We start from the raw sequence: 13942 nt of genomic DNA, 5'->3' as shown, positions 1-13942 counted from the left end.
CTGCTTCTCCTATACTCTCTCCCTCACTTACTTCTATCAGATAGACACAACTGAAACAAACCAGGCACTCTATTGCTGTAGGACCCTTGATCTAGCTTTTACTATGACTGAAAGAACATCCCCCACATATCTAATTGGATGGCTCCCCTTTCTTCAAGTATTTACTCAATGCTTTCTCAATGAGACCAACCTGGGATTTCACTTCCCTTCCCCTGCCCAGCCCCTATATTCACATCCCACTGTATTGCTCTAAGTTTTTTTTTCAATAGCACTGAATACTTTCTACTATATGTTTTTCATATTTATTGTGTTTATTGTATAGTGTTTCTCTTTCTGCATGTTTTGTTTGTATCCCAAGCACCTGAAGTGTGCTATATGCCTGGCAATAGTAGGCACCAGACAAATATTTGAAGAATAGGTGAATGGCTCCCTTCTAACAGACCCAATGCTCATTCGGACCATATAGATAATCTTAGGTAATTCTCTAGAATCAGACTGAGACTTGGATTTGAGTACAGGTGATTGACTGAAAACGTGCTTCTCAGGAGGAAACTGTAAATAGGGAATGAATCAGGAGAGAGAAAGTGGAAGAAAACACCCTAGTTTAGTGGTTCTCATCAGTCCAGAAAAATTCTCAGAAGAAGGGAGAGGCTATAGGCACTTAGCAGGCAAACCTCAGAGCAGCTGGCTGGTAAGTAGATTAACATGGTAAATGAGATCAGCATGGAACACAATAGAGTCTACTACTACAGATTCCAGATTAGCACTTAGGGTAAACCAGGGATGTGCTTATGCCTGTAAAATGGTTAATGTAATAGTTACAACCCTCTCAAATCTCATTATAGTTTTCTAGGCAAATGCATAATGTTTTATTGCACAGTAATAGAATATAATTATATAACGACCTAATCAATAGGTTACTTTGAAGGAAAGGAAGACTTTAATTATGTGTCATGGATGTACTATATTTCAAATTCTTTTTATACACATGATTTTATTTAATTATTATATCTCCTGTTAAGGTAAGCTTATGATTCCCATTCTAGATATGATGAAAATAAATTCTAGTTAATAAACTCACCTAAGCTCATTAAAACAGTGACACACTCAGGATATTAACCCCTATCCCTCTCTCCGTATTTACTGTTCATTCCACTCTTCTGCCTACATCTACAATGTCAACGTAAATACATTTTTTTTTCAAATTTTAAGTCCCTTTTATTTTGAAACATGGAGTCCATAAATTTAAACTGAGAAACATTACATTAATATCTGTACTAATCTCTAATTGAAGTTTAACATATCCCCAAATTATGTTTATGGGTATCCATCTACAGAAGTTTTGGAACTAATCAGATCTGCTACTAGGTCTTGTTATTTATTGCATTACTTAAGAAGCATAGGTATTATTTTATAACAACCAGTTTCTAAAAATAATTTGATAGCTATATTTTAATAAAATTGATTTCCTTTTTAATACTATATATCTTATTTCTTAATTCATGCATTAAAAATATTATTCTGTCATCAGACTGACAGAAAGATTCATGAAACAAAAAAGTTAAAATTCTTGTTTAAAATCCATAATACTCTCTTGATTTTTGATAATAATATTAACTTGTCATCTGTACTGTGGTAATTATTATAAATGCTTGCATATTTGTTTTGTAATTTGCCCTTTCATAGCTATTTAATTTACCCTCCTCTCCTCGGTACCGCCAAGCACATCCTACAACCCACCCACTTGTTCCCATGCTCTCCTGCTCCACCCTAAGACATAAGCTGGCCAACAGTTTGGTCTGAACTATTGCTTTCCAGAGCTAACTCAGGAAAAAAGCTATGTCAAATCAAATACAGTTTTAAATATGGACCATTTTTAGCACTATGTGCTCTCTGTTAAATGAGAAACAGTGTAGGCTGATGCATGTGGGACATTCATTAATTTGCATCTGACAGGCTCTGATGCTCATTTTTGACACTGAAAGCTGACATGAAACCACAGGTAGAAAATCCATTTACACCTTTCTCCACTGATTAAAAATTTGAAATATAAATTTTTCTTTCATTTTCCTGATAGATTAAGTATTATTCAATAAATGACTTATAATGTCAGTAACCTATTCAGGGATGTGGCATAAACACTCTCTTGTTATACATGTAGAACACATTCCTAGAATATAAACTCCTTAAAGAAACTGCTATTCTGTTCAACTAGAAAAATGTCTAGAAAAAGAGTAGGCACTTTATATATATCTCGTGAAAGAATTACTACATGGATTTTTTTGTTGACTTCATGATATGTCCTCATATTACATATAAATTGCATGATTTATTTACCTTTTTCCTAGTCTTAGACATTTAGTTCATTTTTACATTTTCCCCAGTGTTTCTGTCAGGATATTTTCAGGAAACAGATGACATACTGAATGATTGGGAAGGACTTAATGGAGAGTGTGGGCAGGGTTAAAGGGATGGTGTAGTGTTTTAGGGGTGTGTGTGTGTATGTGTGTGTGTGTGTATGTGTGTTTGTGTTAAGCACTGCTTCACTGCTTCTGGCACTATAAGATGCTACTGCCTCATCTTGTATATTTCCTGCTCTAGTCCTAGAATCAGACATTTCTCCAAGGAGCCCTGGTTCCTTTAATTAGAAAATGGTATTAGAAACAAAGATCTGGATGCTAGGTGAGTTCACTGGTACTGGATGGTATTGCTGCTAGCCCATCTCAGCTAACAGAGCAAGGAATACATATGTGTGTAGACTACCTTGTACGTATACACATATCTATAAATATTTCAATATATAGCCATCTGTAATTATATTAAAGTACATGAGTTTTCTTTGACTTCTCCAACTCTAATCCATTACCACATGGATCAGGCTGTCTTCCTCTCCTTGCTTATCTGTAAATTCTCACAACAACAGCAAGAAATGTAACTCCCAATATCTGTCATCCATTTACTTATTCAATTTCAGTATAAATGTAGAACAGCATAATTGTTAACCTATACCCTCAGAAGAAACAACTTTATTAACTAGAATGCAGTGCATACATGTATTTCTTTCCATTTAGTCTTAGAGACTTGACTCATTTCCAGAGTTATTTAGGGCAGTACCTTTCCCTCCTCCTCCTTTCACTCAGGTTGTGTCATACAATTTTAAAGTTAGATTATCTTGTAGTAGTCTGCATTCCTCCTTGGACCTCACCTCTCCAGTCCCCAATTCCTAAATGATTTTTTTCTTTTAATGTGCATATATTAAAGTTTATTCTGTGCTGTAAAACTGTATGGGTTTTGGCAAATGTATAATGTCATGTAACCAGTATCATACAGAATTCACTGCTTTAAAGTTCACCTTTGTTCACCTATTCATCCCTACTATCTTCCTCTCAAACCACTGCAACCACTGATCTTTCTATTGTCTCTATACTTTTGCCTTTTCCAGATTGTCATAGTGTTTGAATCATTATCTAGCTTTATCGAACTTGAAATATGCATTTTAGTTTTTCACTTAGCACTATGTATTTTAGTTTCCTCGTTTTTGTGTGTGTGTGACTTGATAGCTCATTTCTTTTTATCACTGAATAATATTATATAGGTATACCACAATTTGTTTACCCATTGATCTACATTTTGTGCTAGTCTGAGCCTACTGATAAGCAATGTCGTGGCTAGACAAGTCCTTGTGTTTCTTATGATTGCAAAACACCCTCAGCAATAACCATCAGAAAACTCTGGGGAAAAAACCCCGAAGGTTTATTACTCACAACTCCTGGAAAGCACATGGCACACCTAGGAGCACACATGTAGGTCTTGGGGAGGAGGAGCTGGAGAGAGAGACAGAGAGAGAGAGAGAGCGCGATAGCTAGTGCATGGGTCTGGGGTTCTATTTTTACTGGGGTCGAGAGTGGGGGCCTAGGGTTTCTCACTTTTTATTGGTGAATTTAAAAAGTAAGAGCAGAAATTTAAGGTGCAGGAAGAGAAAAACAAGTGGCTCACAGACTGCGAGAAGTGTTGAGACTGGGAAACTTTAACTTCTGTACTAGCTTAATTATTTTTTCCTGTGGAAAGCCTTCTCTTTGTCTGATTTCCTACATCTTCATAGACTCTCTGTTGTGCTTTGTTTTTTCCCTCAGATGAAAGTGTAACTGCATGTGCTTATGCTAATAAAATGGTGTGCAGTCCCCTTAGTTTTATTATAGCCCAATTTCATGCTGCATATTATGTCATTTTGCCACACCAACTTGAAAAACTTTTTGTCCAGTTTCCAGAGTTTCAGAACACACAGACTAAAAATATCCCCATTTGTGATGATATCAAATTCCACTTGTTCCCTACATCAATAATGCCTTGATAGCCAACCTTCTTAAAGAAATTGTGAACATAGCTCTTTCCTAATAGTTTTTCCATCGCTGACCCTAAGATGATTCACTTATAAGGCATATCTCCAAATTAAAATATGTCCAAAATAATACCCCCTAAAGTGTCCCATTATTTCTTTGTCCTGTTCTATTATAGGGGGTTCCTTAATTGAATAGATATAGTAGTATCTTGGCCAACTACAAAGGGGGCATCTTTGTAGTAGAGGGTCTTATGTAAGTTTTGACCCCTTGATTCCCATTCAGGGGACTGATACTGGGAAAAAACCTGCTTTGCCTAACTCCTTTTGTTTGAAAATGATATGTTTTCCATAAATCATAGAGAATCATCCACCATTATTTATTGTTTAATCTAGCTCCACTTTTCTTACAGTGTTTATTTTTCTCAGATGCTGGCAATAAGTTGTTTACATGTCTTTATATTCTATAATCTTATATGTATATATTTATATTCTGTTATGTATAATGTTATTATTGTTATTTTGGTAGGATATTGGCAAAACCTGTTGTAGAGCTTCTCTGCTGACACCGGTTTACACTCTCAGATTTCTAGAGAAGACCTTAAGCTACATTTTTGAAGTTTAGTTTAGTGGTGGAAACTATTAAGGATGCTTATAGAAAGCTGGCAGCTCATATTTATTCCATTAATGTCTGTTTTTCTTGAAATAGTTTTATCACATTTAGTTAAAGATAGAATCCCAAATTATAATGTGATAATAATTGGACATGAAATTCTTCCAAAAGTATCAGTAAATTATTTTAGCAAACTTATATATAAATTAAATAAATATAACAAAAAATGATCAATTTCATATATATACACATATATTTATATAATAAATGTAAGAATTATCAATTACTATGAAAAATAGATATGTTAAAACATATATCCCTAAATAGTTCCTTGATTACAAGACTTAAAAGACTTGTAATTTTGGTGTCTGTTCATATTCACAGAATTGATTCTTTGTATATGTGTCATTTAACTAGCTGAAATTTCAGACTTATTTCACCAAACAGTATAAAAAAATACAATAGTGTGTTGGAAAGATCAAACAACATATGTATGCCTTTTGCCAAATCCACAAAATAACTACGTAATCACATATAGCTTTCTTTATCTCTCCAAACCTTATATATCTCATCTGGAAAAGGATTCAGAAAATATGCCTATAGCCCAGAAGTTTTTTTTTTTTTTTGATAAATACGTTAATGTATGTGGAAGTACTTTGTTGACTACAAATCTTAAAATGATAATATACTAAAATCAATCACATACACATGTTTTGTATGTACATTTTATCTGAGAAACTTTGCCTGAAAAACATGATTGGGATAATGAAAATACTTTATCTGAGTTTAAACTATAGTGATAAGAAATAATGATATAATTCAATTTTGGATGTGGATTTTATATGCTGAACATCCTATTTAATTACAATAATTTACATTTTTTCTTGGTTCACAAATAGCCAACAGCCATTTTTCACAAATGCAATTGAAATATAATTAAGAGAACAAGGGAATTATAATAAAATAATTTTCAGTTTTTAAAGTTAACAAGATTCAAGTGAATTCCCTGATTACAAAATCAAAATTAAACCAAACTTAAAATATTACACTTCATAATGCATCTGATGGTATTTATTTATCAACAAAAAATGTGATTAAAATGCAGAGCATTTAAGGCTGATAGAGATAATTAACCATAGAAAAAATTAGTAATCAGCTTGTTGCTATTGAATTAATAAAGGATATGAAGAATTTTTAATAAACCCTATGGGATAAGAGCTTGCTAACTTTAAAAACAAATGCAACAAAAATCCTTTATAATGTGCACTTTTGTCTAAGAGCTGAGGAATGTATAGGTGTTAAATTGGCCCGGGAGGGATACACTAATTTTTCCTAAAGGTGAAAGAATTATGCCTAGAATTATGAGGAAAATGAAGGTATTTAATAAAAGGGCTTCACTGTTAAAACACTGTATAATTTATACCAATCATTTTGTGAAGTTCATACTTAATCCCATGTTATGTGAACTTTTATGATTATTACTCTTACTTCACTGCAGACTGTATTTCATTTGTTAGAAAAAACACCAGAACTCTTTTAAAAGGCACATTTCCTCCCAGTTAAACTCTTTCCATATCTCTAACAGCTTGCTTTTGCAATTGAATATTGTCAATCTCATATGTGATCCCAGGCTCAAATTAGGATTATCCATTTTAGGCATGAATCAACTAACCAGTTAATTTTACAAATACATTTTCAATTACCTATGGCATGTCAATAATTGTTTCATGTAGGACACAGTGATTTACAAAATATCTCACCACCATACAAGTTACATTATAACTAAAGGAAACAGTCAACAAACATAATCCACTAAATGAAAGGTATAATTAAAATCATTGTAAATTATATGAAGGAAATAAATGGATGGTATGAAAGAAATCAGTAGAGACTGAAGTTGGGTAAGCTCTTTTTGAAAATGTTGTTATGGAAGACTTTGCAAGAAAGCAAAATATGATATAGAAACTGAAAATAATGAGGAGTTGACTGTGGATGAGCCAGTAAGATTGTTCAAGGTCAGAGTATAAGTAAGGCAAAAAACTTGATCTGGGCAAGCACGTAAAGCTCCTGAAGGAGGCTTCCAGGTGGGTGAATATGGAGGAATATTACTTAACAGCAGTACAATTAATATCAGGAGCACTGACATCAGTCTGACAGAATTCAAATCCTGGATGCCTTCCACTTTCCCACAGGTGCCTGCCATTCTGTGATTTTAGCAAGTTACTTCAACCCCAGTTTACCCCTCTTTCTAATATGGTCATACGTTCCTTATAATATTGTTACAAGGAGTGTTAAAGAAACGGTGTCTGAAAAAAGACTTAGCACAGTGCCTACAACACAGAAGGCAAGTTAGAATAAATGTTGGTTGCCAGCATCACAGATGTTAGTAGGCTATTTCTAGAGTAGTAGAGCCCAAGTGCAAGGGAGTGCCTAGATTTAATTTTCAATCTTTCTGTTGCTATTTATATGAACTTGTGCAGTCATTTAACCTCTCTGTGCCTCAGTTTCCTTATAATAATATGAGGGATATGAAGGATTACAAAAGGATCTATTTTTAAAGGTTGCCATAAATATATAAATTCAATTACATAAAATCAGTAGACCAGTGGATCACTGTGCTTCCTATTGTTAATTATCTGAAATGTTAGTAGTAGCAGTATAAAAATGACTTCATTTTGACCAAAAACAAGAAGAAAAATGATTCTTTATTTTTCTAATAGATTTTCTTTTCCCCTGATATAAATGACACTCAAAAATAACTCAATCAGGCTTCCCTGGTGGCACAGTAGTCGGGAGTCCGCCTGCCGATGCAGGGGACAAGGGTTCCTGCCCCGGTCCAGGAAGATCCCACATGCCGCGGAGCGGCTGGGCCCGTGAGCCATGGCCGCTGGGCCTGTGCGTCCGGAGCCTGTGCTCCGCAACGGGAGAAGGCACAACAGTGAGAGGCCCGCATACCGCAAAAAAAATAAATAAAATAAAAAATAACTCAATCATCTACCTAGTTCACAAACTAATAATCTAGGAGTTATATTTTATTTCTCCTTTATTTAATCCTTTATAATCAATACATGAGAAAGTAGTATTTCCTTTTCTGAATATTGACTATGAAGATCTTACTCTGGTCTTAGGTCTGGTTCCTCAGAAACAGACCTTGAGGCAAGGATTTGGGTGCCAGTGATAGGTTAACAGATTGCTTCTAGGTCAGGAAGTGAGGGAGAGAGTGGGAAAGCAAGACAGGAAGAAGAATCCAAGTGAGAGTATAATTTCAGTCAGTTCCAGCCTCAGCATGATTCTTTTTTTCTTTTTTTTATAAATTTATTTACTTATTTATTTTATTTTTGGCTGCATTGAGTCTTCGTTGCTTCACGCGGGCTTTCTCTAGTTGCGGAGAGCAGGGGCTACTCTTCGTTGCCGTGCACGGGCTTCTCATTGTGGTGGCTTCTCTTGTTGAGGAGCATGGGTTTTAGGTGTGCAGGCTTCAGTATTTGTGGCACACGCCCTCAGCAGTTGTGGCTCGTGGGCTCTAGAGTGCAGGCTCAGTAGTTGTGGTACACGGGCTTAGTTGCTCTGCGGCATGTGGGATCTTCCCGGACCAGGGATCAAATCCATGTCCCCTGCATTGGCAGGCGGATTCTCAATCACTGTGTCACCAGGGAAGCCCAGCATGATTCTTTAGGGGAGCTCTGGGATGCAAATAACATGTTGGTTTTAATACTTCTGTACCTGTTAGACAATGGCTCAGGGATTCCAAGGGAGACAATTGTAAACTTGCAGGCATTTAGGCTCTCTGTGCCTGTGAGCAAAGTGGCTCCAGTAGCCAAGGGAAGTCCTTCAAAGAGTTGCAGGTGCAGGCCATTAGAAGCAAAGCATACAAAAATTGTAGTGCATGCAGTGTGTGTGTGTGTGTGTGTGTGTGTATGTGTGTGTGTGTGTTGCCCATATTAAAGAATCAAAGGAAACCTGAGTAGAATAACAGTGTCCACTTCAAACTTCTCTATGAGCCATCATCATCTCTTTCTGCCCTACAGTGATGACTTTAACTGTCTCCCCCTTAACCAAAGCCTTTCCTATCCTCTAACCTATGTTCTGATCTGTAGCCAGACTGATCTTTTCTAAACATGGCATGTTAAAGTCTTCCAACTGCTTGCACTGGAAACGAAAACAAATTTCTTACTATAGCTTATAGTGGCCTATGGGATCCTGGTCGCCTAAGTCTCTGGCTCCATCTAATATACAGCTAAACTTTTCGCTTAAAGGCTTACATTCTACCCAAAGTGGACATCATAGAACAGGCCACAGGAAATGAAGAATGCTCTTCAATTTCTCTTGCAAGTGTCATCAGCAAGGACGATGGCCAAAGGAAATTTCCCAGTGGGAAGAAACCAGGTTACCCAGTGTAGTCAACTAAGGAATTTGTTGTATTTCATCAAAGTGAATTAACAGTTATTCTTGAGATTCTCTGGCTGCTCATTTTCTACTGCACCATCCTTGATCAATAAAATGCAGGCATATTCTAATCTACTGGGCATTAGATATTACTTTTCCATTACACTTTTTGTAAGCATTATTTGACATTGTAGTGTTCTGACATTTATTTCAGAGTTTTACAGGTTGTGGTTAAATTTACCAGTTTCCAGTAGTTTACAGGATTGGTAATAGCCACATAAAGTTGACGGAAATAATCAATAAACAATCTAAAATAAGGATGTTGATGGAAAAATCAATAAACAATCTATAATAAGAATAAAAAGAGTTTTATTTGGGCCAAGCTGAGGACTTTAGCCCGAAAGACATAGATTCAAGAACTTGAATTGTGTTCCGCCAGACTATGAAATGAAGGAGGCTTACAAGGGCAAAAACCTTTATACATTAAAAAATTACATAAGCTGTTTGTCAAGAATTAGAATTGGAGCTATCAAGAACAACAATCCTTGTTAATCAAGGATTGGTTGGGGTCCAAAATGGTTGCATAATTTCAAGGAGAGACCTTGAGATCATAATGTTGCAGCTGCTAGGAGATGTTGTTTAGAGAATGCGGGTGGTGTCCTTGAGTCTGATACAGTTTAGGAAATTCAAGTTCTCAGTGACGCAGGAAAGTGTCTAAAACCATGTCCTCAATGGCCACGCATCTCCAGTTTGGATGACTGAACCACAATTACTCCATTTTTGTTTTTAAATGCACTCTTTTCTTAAATGGTTAAAGCAGATGTACAATGCATGCTCAATAAGCCATGGAAACACTCTTAATTAGCATAAAGTTCAAGTTAAACAATGTATAAGCCAGAATGACTTCCTCATACCTCAATATGTGAAAATTTCTCCCATCAAAAATAATTATCATTGCCCAAGATTTCAGAGTAAAAGACAATAATGTGACTTTGATTTCTCTCATTCCGAATGAGAGATTTGTGGCCACATATGTGTATTTTGTTAAGTAAGAACATTTTTTTTAATAATAGGTATGGAAACTAGGGTACATATAGCTGGACAAGCTAATAGCTCTGTACCAATAGCAAGCATCCATTCTTTACTCTGTTATGTTGGTGATAGATTAATACATATATATGACTATATTGGAAGCAAACATGGCTGATAATGGCGATGATGATGTTGCTAATGAAAACACTAACATGTTGAGAATTTGTATGCTAGCACTATGCTAATGTACTATAAGCTACATGTATTATCTTATGTAAAAAATATTGTTTAAAGCTGTGGATCTAAAAACTAGCTCCAACACTTACTACCTGTATGATCTTTGTCAAATTAAATTCCTCACACCTCAGTTTTCTCACAGGTATATGCTGCTGTAAAAATTAAATAAATCTTTGTGTTACAAATAACTATGACTTTGTGATAAAAGTTCAAGTAAAATTAATAACAATACCTTGTGAATCAGGTATTGATTATTCTCTTTCTATACAAGAAGTAGTTGAAACATAATGATGTGAGTAAATATCCAAAAGTCTCAGATAATAAGGGATAAAGCCAAGCTAGATGCTTATATTTGACCTTTATGACTTGATAACTGCAACTGAATCCACAGATATATGGTCCAGCATTGGACATCTGGCCTTAGCCATGTAAATTAGAGTCCATTTCCAGAATTTTTTAAACTCAAGACAGAAAAGACTATCAGTTGCTTTCTGGATTGGATGATGTTAAATCTGAACTTCATGTATTTGTATATTTCATCAGGTTGAGAAGGCTTAGGTCAAAGCCAGAGAGAAAAGAGAGAGAGAGAGAGAGAGCTCAAGTACTCAAGCCCCTAATTCTAGTTTTCATAAGCAGGAAATGCCCAGTTGCTTCTATACTCCTTTCATTCTTTCCTTTCCACAACTTGATATTATAATCCAATGAATTCTTTTTTTTTTGCCTACACTAGTTGGAGATGGGTTTTTATTGCTTATCAAATCGTTAACATCAGCAGCAATATCTCACATCTTCTAGATTAAATCCCTTACTAATTAAAAAAATTTACTAATAAATAAAATTAAATTTGAAATACCCAATGAATTATTTTTACTTCAAGAAGAATCAACTTACTATCTCAATAGAAAAACATTGTTTATTTCAAAATTCTGGATCAATTATCCCATAGGTAAGACCTCATATCTAATTTTGCAATACCAATTTTGTGTGCTCTGTTATTTTTATTATTTTAGGAAATATATGTGATGTTGTTTTTAATTATAAGGTAAAATGTTCCTGAACATGAGGAGAGCATGTTCTCCTCAGTCTCAAATAAATTTGAGTGACTTACTCAACTGATTTTTGGGAAAAAATGTTATTGATTGTAAAGGATCAACATGGTACGGTGCTAGGTAATGCTAGACACAATCCAAAGTATATTTGGTATCATTTAATTTGCCTTGAGGCAACATCTCAACGTATTAGAGAAGAATAAGGAGGAGGAGAAGAAGAGGAAGAGGTGGAGAACAGCTTGCAAAATTTGGTAGATTGTGAACAGAAAACAGTGTTCTTATTCATATATATGTATATATTAATAAATATTCTACTTTTATTAATCTTGAGGACTTTAGGAACACTTGATATGATCTTTGGTGTATTTTGGAGCTTATCTTTTCAAAATAATGAATATTTAAATTACTAATATATTCACATTTACATGCTGTAATACAGTGGTAGTAAAGTCAGCTGTTAAATTCCTATTTAATTTATTTGTATTATATATGTCTCCCTACTTATCTGTATGATATATGAGTTTTTAATGACAGTTCACTGATGTAACATGGAAAAATAATGTATTAATGATATATTATTTATAACATTTAAATAACATTCAGAAAAGTTTTATAGTTTACAAGTTATGTGAAAATGAAACACAACCTAATAAACCATTTTTCTCACGCTACTTTTCAGGGGAAACAGACAGTACACTGAATTTGATTTCCTGCTGAAGCCGCAGATAATGAGGACTTATCACTGCCTACCACTATTCATCTGGACCTATATGTTTCATACAATTGATGCTATCCCATTTCAAGAAAAAGCTAACAGTGATTTACCAAGTGAAAGGATAGTGGGTCTGACACAAGATGATGGTAAAACGCTACATCGCACCAAGCGTGGCTGGATGTGGAATCAATTCTTCTTGTTGGAAGAGTACACAGGTACAGACACACAATATGTAGGCAAGGTAAGAATTTTTATATAAGTCTAGAAGCTGAAAGTGATAGTAATTTTTTACAGCAGCTTTCCACATCACTAATGATTATTTTAAAATATTTGACAAATGGCGATGTGCAGAAGGCATCATGTAAATTCTTTCGGTAGGATAGTGTGGGGAATGTGATTTATTCAGGTAGTTAGTTTAGGTCAGTAACCATAGTAAGCCTCAAAGTAAAAAAACTAATTTGTGGACTTAATTCCTTATTAATCAGCTAGATATGATTTAATATTATGCGTGTGCACCTAAATGATTTAAAAAAACTTTCTTTGAAATTTAAAGTTATGGGTAAATAATAACTGTGTTATATGAAGCAAAGCAAAATGCAATTGCAATATACCAAAAGTTACCAAAACGTATTGGTCTCTGCTGATGAATAATTTATCAAAAAAGTTAAATTAAAATGTCATTAAGATTTCTTAACTCCAAATTTCTGATATTTTCTAGGATTGTGGAGGGAGTTGGGTCTGTAGGTAGGAAGTGCTAGTAAAAAAATTTAAAATTGCACGTGGATAAATCCAAGGTGGTGGGATTACATATGGCCAGAGAAAAGAAACACAAATATATATGCGCGCACACATCTACACAAATGTTAGTCTAATGGGATGAAGTCAGACCACTACTATGAAACACCCAAACATGCTGAGATGTTTTTACACACAGCATGGGATGCGAATCTGTGTTAAACTCTCTTGTACAAATTCACTGTGGGTGGAGCACAAATCTGGGATGATAAATTTGCTTTCAGTGTCAAGGTGTACCAAAGGACCAAGAGGATGAATTATCAGGATTTTTTATAAGGAAATACTGTAGAATATTTTATGTCATTTCAGATGTTTGCAATATAAGAGAGAAAAGTCAGAAGTGTTGAAATGAAGAGCAATTTTTGTTTTCACAATAATGCAAACTGAAGTTTACTAATTCTGTTTTCTATAATAAGGGACACCTTTGGTTCTTACTCAGGAAGATTACAAAGTAATAACAATTGCCATGTAGTTTCACAGTAATTTGAACAGACACATGTGACTGAATTACTTGGGCAGAATAGTAATACGGCTCAAGAGAAGAATTAAATTTAACAAGAAGCATAGCAAAGTCTCCTACTATTCTGTTAGAGAAACTTCATATGCAATTGATTTTTTACACATTAGATCTAGATCTTGAAAAATCCATAGCTATCATGGATTAATAATCGATTGCTCACATGTCTATAATTATTGAGAACTGAGCAGATTTAAGTATTTTAATATCTGGTTGTTAAAACATATTTATTACATGAAGAGATAAATTTACAGAGATAGTA

At 34.6% G+C, this 13942-nt stretch overlaps 1 protein-coding gene across 1 annotated transcript in view; it reads left to right on the top strand.

Moving 5' to 3' along the window:
• The first annotated feature begins 12179 nt into the window (after positions 1–12179).
• The window catches only part of CDH9 (cadherin 9), a 79486-nt gene continuing 77723 nt past the window's right edge, over positions 12180–13942 (top strand). The window contains exon 1 of the mRNA XM_079918743.1: positions 12180–12609. Within this exon, the coding sequence (XP_079774869.1) occupies positions 12382–12609 (228 nt within the window). The 5' untranslated portion in view covers positions 12180–12381. The remainder of the gene's footprint in view (positions 12610–13942) is intronic.

Source organism: Stenella coeruleoalba, assembly GCF_951394435.1.
Source record: "Stenella coeruleoalba genome assembly, chromosome: 3".
NCBI lineage: Eukaryota > Metazoa > Chordata > Mammalia > Artiodactyla > Delphinidae > Stenella > Stenella coeruleoalba.
The sequence above is the reverse complement of the archived record's forward strand: the minus strand, read 5'-3'. Positions and strand labels throughout refer to the sequence as shown.